This window comes from Mercenaria mercenaria, chromosome 4 (assembly GCF_021730395.1).
Source record: "Mercenaria mercenaria strain notata chromosome 4, MADL_Memer_1, whole genome shotgun sequence".
Lineage (NCBI taxonomy): Eukaryota > Metazoa > Mollusca > Bivalvia > Venerida > Veneridae > Mercenaria > Mercenaria mercenaria.
Window position 1 is genome coordinate 37,097,149 of NC_069364.1, and position 12,934 is coordinate 37,110,082.

General features: G+C 35.6%; 2 protein-coding genes across 3 annotated transcripts in view; one reads left to right on the plus strand and one right to left on the minus strand.

Annotated features, from left to right (window-relative positions):
* The window catches only part of LOC123552811 (trafficking protein particle complex subunit 10-like), a 126,111-nt gene that overhangs the window by 73,023 nt on the left and 40,154 nt on the right, over positions 1 to 12,934 (minus strand). The window contains exons 7-8 of one of the 2 annotated variants that reach the window (XM_053540926.1): positions 10,757 to 10,861; positions 9,737 to 9,984 (exon numbers count right to left, since the gene is read on the minus strand). In XM_053540926.1, the coding sequence (XP_053396901.1) occupies positions 9,737 to 9,984; positions 10,757 to 10,861 (353 nt within the window). The remainder of the gene's footprint in view (positions 1 to 9,736; positions 9,985 to 10,756; positions 10,862 to 12,934) is intronic. The other variant, XM_053540927.1, reaches the window with a different exon arrangement.
* Positions 986 to 8,655, plus strand: LOC123551460 (uncharacterized). Its single transcript, XM_045340414.2, has 2 exons — positions 986 to 1,868; positions 6,025 to 8,655. Exons 1-2 carry the CDS (start codon positions 1,099 to 1,101, stop codon positions 6,905 to 6,907), a joined length of 1,653 nt encoding a protein of 550 aa, XP_045196349.2. The 5' UTR covers positions 986 to 1,098; the 3' UTR covers positions 6,908 to 8,655.

A 12,934-nucleotide genomic window follows, 5' to 3' on the forward strand; every position in this document is an offset into this window, starting at 1 on the left:
ACCCTGTATTATGAAATGTTTAATCAAGCCATTCATAAGAGGAACTTGTTTAAGGGTTTTATATTTTTGGGTATGGCAGAGCAGGACTAAATGACAAAACTTGAGAGAAGTCCATACAAGGATGCCACATACCAAGTTAAGACACATCAAGCTGTTGATGAGAAGAAGCTATTAAAATGTCCATCTATTTATAATCCTGGAGGCCCCTATACAGGGCCAAGCAGAACCATTTTAACAAACTTGCAAGAAATCCATGAAAGAGAATTTCATACAACACTACTTCCAACCAAGCTTGGTGAAGATCCATCAAGTGATCTGTGAGAAGTAAAAAGTTAATGCCTGACTATGGATATAGATTTGTTACAAGAGATCACAAAAAAAAACAACATTACTGCTAGGTTGCAATTTGGAAACCAAACAAAAACAAGGTAGAAGTCTGGATTACTAAACAAGACAGTCGTAATGGCTCTGTATCATTCACAGCCCAAACAGGTACCAACACAATTTTGGAAGAAAATTACCACAACAATTTTGGTAGAAAGTCATCAAGAAATATCTTTGCTGTATTACTTCAAAAACTGGCTTGCAGATCCAGTGATGAAAATTTTCAACTATATACACATTTAGGGAAAATGACCATGCCCTCTGGCAGACATGTTTTTGATGACTCATATTAATGTCAACAACTTTATTAGAGAGTACAGACCAGCAGCATATTAGCAGAAGATATTTGAAGAGTTTTCTTTTTTCAATTCTGGTTATGTCCAGCCAAGTGGACCAGTTTGAACAACTCAGAATACTTTCAGACAGAAAAATGGACAAGGCCCACCATCCCAATTTTTTTAAGGGAAAGGGTGGGGGCACAAATAATCGAGCAAGTGGCAAAAAACCAAACACAGTATTATGTGACCTTGCTGCTAAAAATTAGCAAATCATTATATAACCTAAAAACAAATTTGAATTACCTTTCTGATCAAAAACAATGTGTGAAGTAATAATAGAGCAATCTTTCTTACAGTAAAAACCAATGTGTGAATTATTTTATAACAGTAAGTAAGTCAACAATCTTTCTTAAGGATTTAACAGTAAAAAAAAACTATGTTTGCATCTAGATTTACAAAGAGACCTACAGGAGGACTAAACAGAAGTCTGTCCTCTGATCAGAGTGAACAAACTCTCAGCACTAACAGGGTATTTGGGAACATGAGATCAGGACGATTAAAAAGTCTGCAAGACAGTGGCAAAGAACAGCAAGATTCTACCAATTCTAATCAATATCAACAATCTGTGTCAAGAAGAAATACAGAGGTTACACGCTCTCAACGATACACCTACAATAGAAAGACTAATGCAAGCGGGATATGGAAAAAGCAATCTACTGTCCGACAAGCAGATGTACAAGTATTTCCCCCCAAAAATTTACGAAATGCTGATAACAAACAGACAAAGCTTCAGCCAGCAGTTATTGGAACAAATACATTTCAGCCACAGCCAAAACCTGCACAGGACACACATTCTCCAAGAAATGCTGCCGCAAATAACCAGCGAAGATTATCTAATGTCTCTGAACAACCTTCAGAGCTCAGTTCTTCTTTTTGCTATGTAAATCAAGGTAACCTTTCAAAATCTACTGGTGTTGAAGACTTTAGACAATCTGGATATTCAGTATTTTCTCCAGAACCAATTATCGGTAAAACAGTGACAGATTTCTGTGCATACTGCCTTAACAAGCAGAATTTCTCGGTAGCAACACATCACTGCACCAACTGCGGACCATGTGGACGTTACTTATGCCAGATATGTTTGGGACCTCATAATGAGTTCACAGAAAACCACAATGTCCAGTCCCTCTCTGGACAGTCCTTCAGGTAAGTTCTAACTTTTAATCATAACTGCTAGACTTGCGTGTAGTTCTGAATTTTCTCAATGTTGTTTGCAACTTGAAAATGCTCCAGGATGCCTTAACAAAATCAAACTAGAAGTGCTCTTGAGAAAAGTGCATGTCTCCAACAACTGCCTAATCATCTGAATAGTAAGTCTGTCTTTATATACTGTTTACGTGTTTGAGTAAGCGACCTATTGGAAATTCACATGTTGGAGTAACCAGCATATTGGTAATTATGTTCCAGGGTCATAATTCCAAAGTACCTGGGCAGATTTAGCTAGTTATCGAACTTGGCCAAGGACTTATTGGCAAACACATTTTGTTCAAGTTTGGTGAAGATCAGATGAGAAATGTTCGACTTAGAGTGCAGAAAAGATTTGTGACAGACAGACAGACATACAGACAGACACACACACACACACACAGACAGGAGTAAATCAATATGTCTCCAACACTGTGTGGTGGGAGACACAATAAGTAAGTCAACAACCTTGAGCTTGATCTTTCAGCTAGGGTTCTACTTAATAAGCCCAATTATGCTATCAAGTTTGAAGATTCTGGATCAAGTGGTTCTCAAGTTATTGAACGGAAACAGTTTTCAAAGTTCAGGCCGCTGTGAACTTGACCTTCCTTTGACTTACTGACCCCCAAAACAATAGCGATTATCATCTTCGTACGCCCAATCATGCTATTAAATTTGGAAGGTTGTAGGTCAAGTGGTTCTAAAGCTATTGTGCAGAAACCGTATAAGGTTCAGACCCTATAACCTTGAACGTTGAACAGCATCTTTAAGTGCCGTGTGGTGGCTGTAAAAAGTCTCCCTGTACTTAGATTCAGTGTTGTTATATTTTCTGGCCCACTCAACATAATTATTATGTGAAACAGAGTTCCCCTTAAGCCAGTGCTAGGGGACATGAGAAGTGTTGCACATTTCATTCCATCTCATGAACAGACGCAATCAAACCGAGTCTGCTATTATTCTTCTTGGTTGCATTCTTTGCTTCCAAAGGATGTTTTAACAGATTTTATTTACTAACCCCGAAAATAATAGGGTCATCTACTGTTAACTGTTTCATGTCAATGTGACTTTGGCCTACTGACCTCAAAATCAATATGGGTCATCTGCTGGTCATGACCAACCTCCCTATCAATTTTTATGATCCTAGGCCCAAGCGTTCTTGAGTTATCATCCAGAAACCGTTTAACTGTTCCCGGTCACTGTGACCTTGACCTCTGACCTACTTATCTCAAAATCAATAGGGGTCATCTGCTTCCCTATATATTTTCATTATCCTAGGCCCAAGTGTTCTTGAGTAATCATCCGGAAACCGTTTCACTGTTCTGGGTCTCTGTGACCTCTACCTTTGACCTATTGACCTCAAAATCAATAGGGGTAATCTGCTGGTCATGAACAACCTCCCTATCAACTTTTATGATCCTAGGCTTAAGCGTTCTTGAGTTATCATCCGTAAACCGTTTAACAGTTCGGGTCACTATGACTTTGACCTTTGACCTACTGATCTCAAAAGGTCATCTGCTGGTTATGACCAACCTCCCTATCAACTTTCATGATTCTAGGCCCAAGCGTTCTTGAGTTATCATCCGGAAACGGATTGGTCTACATACCGACATCTACAAAACAATATACCTCTCCTTGAAAGGGGGGCATAATGAGTGTAAGTATTTACTAAATAGGGTCATTTTTGCTTGCTGTAGGACCACTAAATGTTGTTTTTTTCAAGGTTTTAAGTTTGAAGGTGAGCTTCATAGGTCAATTTCTAGGTCTTGCCACAAGGATTGTTGAGTATGAACTAAATTAGGTCATTAATGTGGGCTGTAGGCAAAAATTGTAAAGTCTGATTCTTGCGGACGGACAATTCAATTGCTATATGCACGGGGGCATAAAAAGTTATAGAAGGGACAAGAAAAACAAGAGGGCCATGAAGGCCCTGTATCGCTCACCTGACCTATTGACCTAAAGATCATCAAGATCAACATTCTGACCAAGTTTCATTAAGATATGGTCATAAATGTAGCCTCTAAAGTGTTAACTAGCTTTTCCTTTGATTTGACCCGGTGACCTAGTTTTTGCCCCCACATGACCCAGATTCGAACTTGACCTAAATATCATCAAGATTAACATTCTGATTAAGTTTCATGAAGATACAGTCATAAATCTGGCCTCTAGAGTCTTAACAAGCTTTTCCTTTGATTTGACCTAGTGACCTAGTTTTTTAACACACCTGACCCAGATTTAAACTTGACCTATAGATCATCAAGATTAACATTCTGACCAAGTTTCATTAAGATATGGTCATAAATGTGGCCTCTAAAGTGTTAACTAACTATTCCTTTTATTTGACCCCCGTGACCTAGTTTTTGACCGGACATGACCCAGATTCGAACTTGACCTAAAGACCATCAAGTTTAACATTCTGACCAAGTTTCATGAAGATATAGTCAAAAATGTGGCCTCTAGAGTGTTAACAAGCTTTTCCTTTGATATGACCTAGTGACCTAGTTTTTGACTCCATCTGACCCAGATTTAAACTTGACCTAAAGATTATCAAGATTAACATTCTGACCAAGTTTCATTAAGATATGGTCATAAACGTGGCCTCTACAGTGTTAATTAGCTTTTCCTTTGATTTGACACGGTGACCTAGTTTTTGACCCGACATGACCCAGATTCAAAATTGCCCTAAAGATCATCAAGTTTAACATTCTGACTAAGTTTCATGAAGATATAGTCATAAATGTGGCCTCTAGAGTGTTAACAAGCTTTTCCTTTGATATGACCTAGTGACCTAGTTTTTGACCCCACCTAACCCAGATTTGAACTTGAGCTATAGATCATCAAGATTTGACCAAGTTTCATTAAGGTATGGTCATAAATGTGGCCTCTAGTGTAAACTAGCTTTTCATTTGATTTGGCTTGGTGACCTAGTTTTTTATCCTACATGACCCAGATTCAAACTGGACCTTAAGATCATCAATATTAACAATCTGACCAAGTTTCATGAAGATACAGTCATAAATGCGGCTTCAACAGTGTTAACAAGCTTTTCCTTTGATTTGACCTGGTGACCTAGTTTATGATCCCAGATAACCAAATATCGAACTCGTCCAAGATTTTATTAAGGGTAACATTCTGACCAAGTTTCATTAAGATTGGGCCAAAAATGTGACCTCTATAGTGTTAACAAGCTTTTTCTTTGATTTGACCTGGTGACCTAGTTTTTGACCCCAGATGACCCAATATCGAACTCGTCCAAGATTTTATTGAGGGTAGCATCCTGACCAAGTTTCATTAAGATTGGGCCAAAATTGTGACCTCTAGAGTGTTAACAAGCTTTTCCTTTGATTTGACCTGATGACCTAGTTTTTGACCCCAGATGACTTAATATCGAACTCATCCAAGATTTTATTGAGGGTAACATTCTGACCAAGTTTCATTAAGATTGGGCCAAAATGTGACCTCTAGAGTGTTAACAAGCTTTTCCTTTGATTTGACCTGATGACCTAGTTTTGATCCCAGATGACCCAATATCGAACTCGTCCAAGATTTTATTGAGGGTAACATTCTGACCAAGTTTCATTAAGATTGGGTCAAAAATGTGACCTCTAGAGTGTTAACAGTCAAATTGTTGACGACGGACGGACGGACGGACGGACGGACGACGGACGACGACGGACGCCGGACACAGGGTGATCACTAAAGCTCACCTTTGAGCACTTCGTGCTCAGGTGAGCTAATTACCTGTAAATGTGACAATGACCTTTGAGCTAAAAGTCTAGCTTTGCATGCAACAGTTCATGTTGTTATGGTAGTAATTTGTGCAATGTTGTTTCAAATTCAATGAATGCACAACAAAAATAACATGACAGACATGATTTTTTTGTACAAAATGGACTCATGGACAGGCCTTATCACCCAATGGTTTTTAATGGCTGGGGCATAATAAAAACTAACAATCTCATCTTTCACACCAAAAACAACATTTATGATTGCAAGAATGTTAAAATCCATTTAAAAATTAATTTTCCAAATAAAAACATCCATGAGATAAAATATTTTCTTTATTTTACCAAGGAAACTAATAATAATAATAATAAAATGTTTTCTTTATTTTACCAAGGAAACAAAATGATGAAACCCATCCCAAACAAGAGAAAGAACCAGAGAAGACGGTAGTTTTGAATCAAGGATCACATCCAAATTTTATAAAAGATGTGTCAGTGAAAACCCTAGATGATGACCAATCATGCCAGATAACTGGATTCTGCCAACTTCAAAATGGAACAATAGTTTTAACTGAAATGAATAACAAATCTATTAAAACTATTGACTCTCAAAATTACCAAGTGACAAATACTCTGCGACTGCAAAACTATCCAATGGACATATGTTGTATGGGTGAGAAAGAGGCGTTAGTTATATTGTATAAATCTACAATACAGTATATAAGCATAGACACTGATGATCACATCAGTCTGACACAACAGAAGGTACTGGAACATGACTGTATATGCCTTGCCTTTTGCAATGGGAAAACTTATGTTGGCAGCAGCAAAAGCCTCTATATCTATGACGAAAACTGGACTGAACTTGACAAAATCACAAATGAATTATTTGGGGATGATAGGATATTCTCTGATCAATTCAGTATTGCAGTTTCAGATGAAGACGACATCACAAAGATCTACATAGCAGATGAAAATAATGGGATGTACTCAATTGAGATCATGGGACATGAGATCACTACAACATGGAAATTCAAGGACTGTAACACGTTTAAAGCCAGTGGCATGTGTATTAACAGTAGTGGTAACGTTCTACTGAGTGACAGAGGCTCAGAACGACTGATCAAAATGAATGGAGAGGGGATGATACTAGGCATTCTGCTGGACAGTAACAGTGGAATTCATTCACTTAACATACCATTCCAGGACAAGATAAGCAATAACTTGATCATATCTCTATCTGGGAAAGATATTTTCAAAGTGTTTGACTTTAAATGACTGCTTGGTGCACTTATGCGACAGAGTATTTAAAATTAACTACCTACTTATCTCACAATGGTAACGGGCTACATTATATTTTTTACATCTTTTACAGTTTTAAAACAGTATTTATTAATGGTATGTATCAGTTGGAATGGTCAGTACAATATTCGTATCTGTACAGAATGATCGAAATCTGATGCATCATACAATATTTTCTTGTTTAGAAATAAGTTTCACTGAGCCAGAGTACAATGTAACACTTCTTGAAATAACGTGTTATCTCAATCAGTAAAAAATTCTGATGATTCCAGCATTTAAAAAAAAATCTTAACATGAACTTGCAGGTAAATTCCCATCAGTGGGTGATTAAAAAAAAAATAATTATGAAAAAACAGTTTCCTTAAATGGCACGCTTACTATACATATTATCAGCATGTGCCTCCAAAGCTAAGCAGCTGAAAAATACATGATCTTGTAAAAAAAAAACTGTCAGAGGATCCCAACAGTTGAGACAGGCTTGTATAAATACACTAAACTGATGGCTGGAAAAGGCTATAAAAATGCACTTTTTGGTTCCTTTTAATAGTTCCATATTTTGATCCATACAACAACCTACTATTTCATTTAACAACGGAACATATAATACTTGTATTCAATTTATATTGAGAGCCAGTACACATCCGTAGTATATATGCCTAATTTATGCTAAAGTTCACTAAATTTATCATGTACACCATCTGTCATCTAAGGCTAAATCTATCATACAATGTCAGTTATCTGGGCTAAAGTTTACTCAATCTATCATATGCAAGGTCAGATATCTTAGGCTAAAGATTATTCAATATATAGATCATATGTACACAGATATCTGAAATAAAGTTCATTAAATCTATCATGTACAAAGTCAGATATCTGGGGCTAAAGTTCACCAAATTTAACATAATTACATACAGTCAGATATCTGGTGCTTAAGATCACTAAATTTATCATAAACACAGTCAGATATCTGGGGCTAAATTCCACATAAATCTATGATATACACAGTCAGATATCTGGGGCTAAAGTTCACATAAATCTATGATATACACAGTCAGATATCTGGGGCTAAAGTTCACATAAATCTATGATATACACAGTCAGATATCTGGGACTAAAGTTCACATAAATCTATGATATACACAGTCAGATATCTGGGACTAAAGTTCACTTAAATCTATCATATACATTGTATGTATATATGGGCTTAAGTACACTAACTTAATTTATCAAATTAACTGTCAGATATCTAGGCTAAATATCACAAAATCTATGATAAACATGGTTAGATATCTGGGCTAAAATTCAATTAATCTGTTATATTATGCAAGGTCAGATATCTACGCTAAGTCGCTAAATTTATCATATTGATCTATAGCTTGCCATAATGAAAACCTATCTTCTACATGTATACATGGTCAGACATATGGGAGATATTAACATCTATTTCCTTCATATTCTACCTTTGTCATGTGTCAAGTGGGTTAAACATACAGAAAATTTCGTGTTAGTGTCGCTTAGAATCCTTCATCAAGAAAATATGCTAAGCACTAGTTCCATCACTTTTGCATTTCTAAAATACCTTCAAGTTTGGTAACTAATGTAATTTTTTATAACTGACAAAGTATGAAATGTTTTAAGTAATGCAAATATCGCTAGTGTTTTTATATTTTAAACAGTAATTCTTATGTACCTTACTGTGTAATAATTAACAAATATCTTGGGCATTTGATTTCTTGCTTTTCACCAAAATGGCTATTTTGTGGATTTCAACTTGAGAGGACAAATTGTGTGGAAATTTATTTGTTCATTGAGATTTGAATTCCTGTATTGTTTCAACCCAAAAATCTATGATAAGTCCCTCAACAACAAAGAATACAAAGGCTCCAAACAAGGATGAAAATAGAATGGATTTGAAAATTTCTAATGTAAAAGTGTAAATAATCTCAAAACACGAATATGATACCTTGGTAGTAAAGTGGGTCTCACGACAGAGAGTTAGTGACATTAATCTGTAAAAATCTACGTATTAAATGAATGATGTCATTGTATTGATAATAACTTTTATCATCTAAAAGCAATAAATATCATTTCTAATTCATTTCGATTGGTCTGAAAATGGGATGAATATTTGGTCTGCATGCAAGTAAAAAAACAGCCGAAACTTTTCAAAGATTTTGCAACAAAGCACTTGGTTTCACACATGTAGTTTGATTAGTCCTCTACTAATTGGATGTGAATTTTTTATTCTTTGTTTTCTGCCACAGTAATTATTTAACATACTGTTCTCCCATTCATAATGACTGTGATCTTTATCAAGAATTCCAGCTTAAAATCGCTATAATTCAATGGAAAATCTGAAAGTGAAATTACAAATCTGTTCAATTTTTTGAGGTTTAGTACTATGTTCAACAGTATTTCAGTTATGTAATGGTGGGCATTTACCCTACCCAGAGTTCTTTGATTCTGTATCAATACTAACCTGTTCTTCACAAGTAACTGCCAACTTCTCCAAATGAATCAAACATGGAAAAATGATTTCCAACTTTTCTTTTCAAATTGTCAAGGAGAACACAACCTTGCCCTTAGATCTAATTCATTACCATGTGATCCGTAAATCTGCCCTCTTCCTACTGAGCTAAGTGGGTGGGCATCCATTCTACTTAAGTTTTTGCTCCTAACAGGAAAAATTCATCCATCTAACAATGTCAATCCTTCTAATGCATTTGTGACCCAATAATGCCTTACAGACATTATTTAAGCACTTCTATTTTCCATTTTTTATTATGAGAATTACAAAATACTCACATCCAAAGTTTTCATTTCTTGAACAGTTTCATGCAGATAATCAATGGCACGTTGAATGATTTCCCCTGGTCGCTTAAGGAGGAGTAGTATAGCACACTGTCTGGAGAACAGGTAGTTCCGGAACTCTAGTAGTGTCACCTTGTTATCCTTAATCTGGTCCCTTTTCTCCCAGGTGATAGGTTTGTGCAGAGAAACACCTGCCCACACCTTGCACGCTTCTGTTAGACTTCTCAGCCATGGCACTGACTCTGGAAAACAATACACAAATTAACTGCTATGAACAGAAGAGTCTGGCAATATTTCCCCTTTCTTGTTTACTGACTGAAATCAGCGAGTCAATGCATTTCTGGACTAGAAGTACTTAATGTTTCTACTTAAAGGAAACTGAACAAATATTTTCTGTTTCACTTTCAAATATCTTACAGTCCATTTTTTTCTAAGAATCAGGAATTAACCTTTTTTATCGTTTGTAATCTTATGAAAAAGAAAAGATTTGGAAAGTTGGAAACAGAATTTAGACCTTAGCATTTTTTATTTAAAAAAGATAATAACACTCCTTAACAATTATTAGCAATACAATGTACATTCAAAGATAAAAAAAAAAAAAAAAAAGAAAAAAAAACGTGAAAAAACACACCTACACTAACTGCATCACATCGTATTCAGAAAGTGCAAAAACAAAATGTTTCTAATGAAATAATTATACCCATACACAAAGGAAAGAAATTGATTTTACTTAACATTTCAAACTTTGGTTTAGATAGAAACAGATGTCTACCTGTCACATCACCATTTCTCATTTAGGTCTTGTATAATATTAAGGATTTTTCTTTTTAACTGACTAACAGAAGTTTTATTATGTGAGATATTCTATGGAACTGGCGTATATATAAAAGTCCCAGGGATACAGCAATGTATTAACACTTTCTAAAGCAGAATGACTGTAGGTATGACTTAAACAATACTAACTTTAATTTGCATTAAATCAGAAAAATAAAGGGTGAGAGGAAGAGTTTCTACCAAGTTGTATAGATTTCTTAGAAGTGAGCTGCCGTAAAATTAGCTGATTCAGTTCTTCTTTTACAATCTTGTTAGTTCTATATTCAGTCTCTATTTCTCGCAAACCTAGAAAATTCAGAAAAAATGCATTCCACCGTTAGTATGAAATTAGTTTATTACAATAAAGGGGTGTGAAATATGGACAGATGTACTTTTTTCTGTGAGTAAACAAAATTGTGGTATAGTGTAAATAGTCCTGACTCAGTGCAGTGCATAGGGAAAAGAAGTGAACTTAAATACATGTATAGTGTTACCTACCTTCGTGACCACCTATAATAAGCAGCCACCTGCTTTAAACGGCCAACTTAAATTACTGACTGATTTTATCCTATAAATCACATGCATTAACCTGCCACTTGCCTAGACCAAACACAATGGTCTGCTGTCTCTCTACAAAACAAGGTGTTTTGAATTTGGGCCCCCACTCCTACAACTAAAGTTACAAATTTTGAAAAGTTATAACAAAAATGTATGGGTGCTTCACACTTGACATGATAAAGAACAAGGGAAGATTCTAACTAAAGCAATGTATGTATCATAAAAAAAACACAAAACCACTCATCACCACTACATCTAGTGCTAAAAAACCAGAAATAGAGTATTCTAAAAATGAATAAGTGCTTTCTGAGGACAGCAACGCTCAACTATTTGACAGCCATGTCAATTGAATAAATACAAAGTCAAACAAGAGCACCGCCTTGCGGGTGCTGACGCTCATCTGATTTTTTTTGTATAATAGAAATATTGTCCTACCCATGATTTTCTAAGTCTAAAAAGGGCCATCACTCTTGCAAAAAGCAGGATAGAGTTATGTTTCGTGATGTACAGTGTCCACTTATGATGGTGAAAAACTGTTGCAAGTTTTAAAGCAATAGCTTTGATAGTTTATGAGAAAAGTTGACTTAAACATAATATTCAACCAAGAAAATGATTTTTCTAAGTCCAAAAGGGGCAATAATTATAGCAAAAAGCAGGATGGAGTTATGTTGCTTGCTGTACAGGGTCAGCTTATGATGGTGAACAAGAGTTGCAAGTTTTAAAGCAATAGCTTTGATAGTTTAAGAGAAAAAGTTGACCTAAACATAAAACTTAACCAAGAAATCTGATATTTTCTAAGTCCAAAAGGGGCCATAAATCTTGCAAAAAGCAGGATGGAGTTATGTTTCTTGCTGTACAGGGTCAGCTTATGATGGTGAACAAGTGTTGCAAGTTTTAAAGGAATAGCTTTGATAGTTTAGGATAAAAGCTGACCTAAACATAAAACTTAACCAAGAAAACTGATTTTCTAAGTCCAAAAGGGGCAATAATTCTTGCAAAAGCAAGATGGAGTTATGTTTCTTGATGTACAGGGTCTGCTTATGATGGTGAACAAGTATTCCAAGTTTCAAAGCAAAAGCTTTGATAGTTTAGGAGAAAAGTTGACCTAAACATAAAACTTAACCAAGAAATCTGATATTTTCTAAGTACAAAAGGGGCCATAAATCTTGCAAAAAGCAAGATGGAGTTATGTTTCTTGCTATACAGGGTCAGCTTATGATGGTGAACAAGTATTCCAAGTTTCAAAGCAATAGCTTTGATAGTTTAGGAGAAAAGCTGACCTAAACATAAAACTTAACCAGGCAACGCCGACGCCGACGCCGACGCCGACAACCGCTCAAGTGATGACAATAACTCATCATTTTTTTTCAAAAAATCAGATGAGCTAAAAATGGGCATAACTTTGTAAAAATGCAAAACACAGTAATGGAACCTGTACAATGCATGTCAGATCATAACAGTGAACAATGAACAAGTGTATGAAGTTTCAATCCAATAACATTCATGGGTACTGAGATACCAGCTTACATACAAAAAAACTAGAGAAAAGCCAGGGCACTAGACAACTTTTGGGGACAGGTACCCATACCCTCAGGAAGGGGAATTTTTCGACGTTTTAAGACAAAAAGAGGAAGATTTTAGCCATATATATGTAACTACTTTTCATACTTATCAATACTGTTTTCAATCATTTCTAACTAATGTAACTATATTGCAGCAGTAACCTTCCTTAGAGTAAATAAATATAACTTGAAAGAGAGTTCATATTTAGTTGTGTCAAACAACCTGTTATCAGGGGAGTTTTCTTCTGTGAAAGGGGAA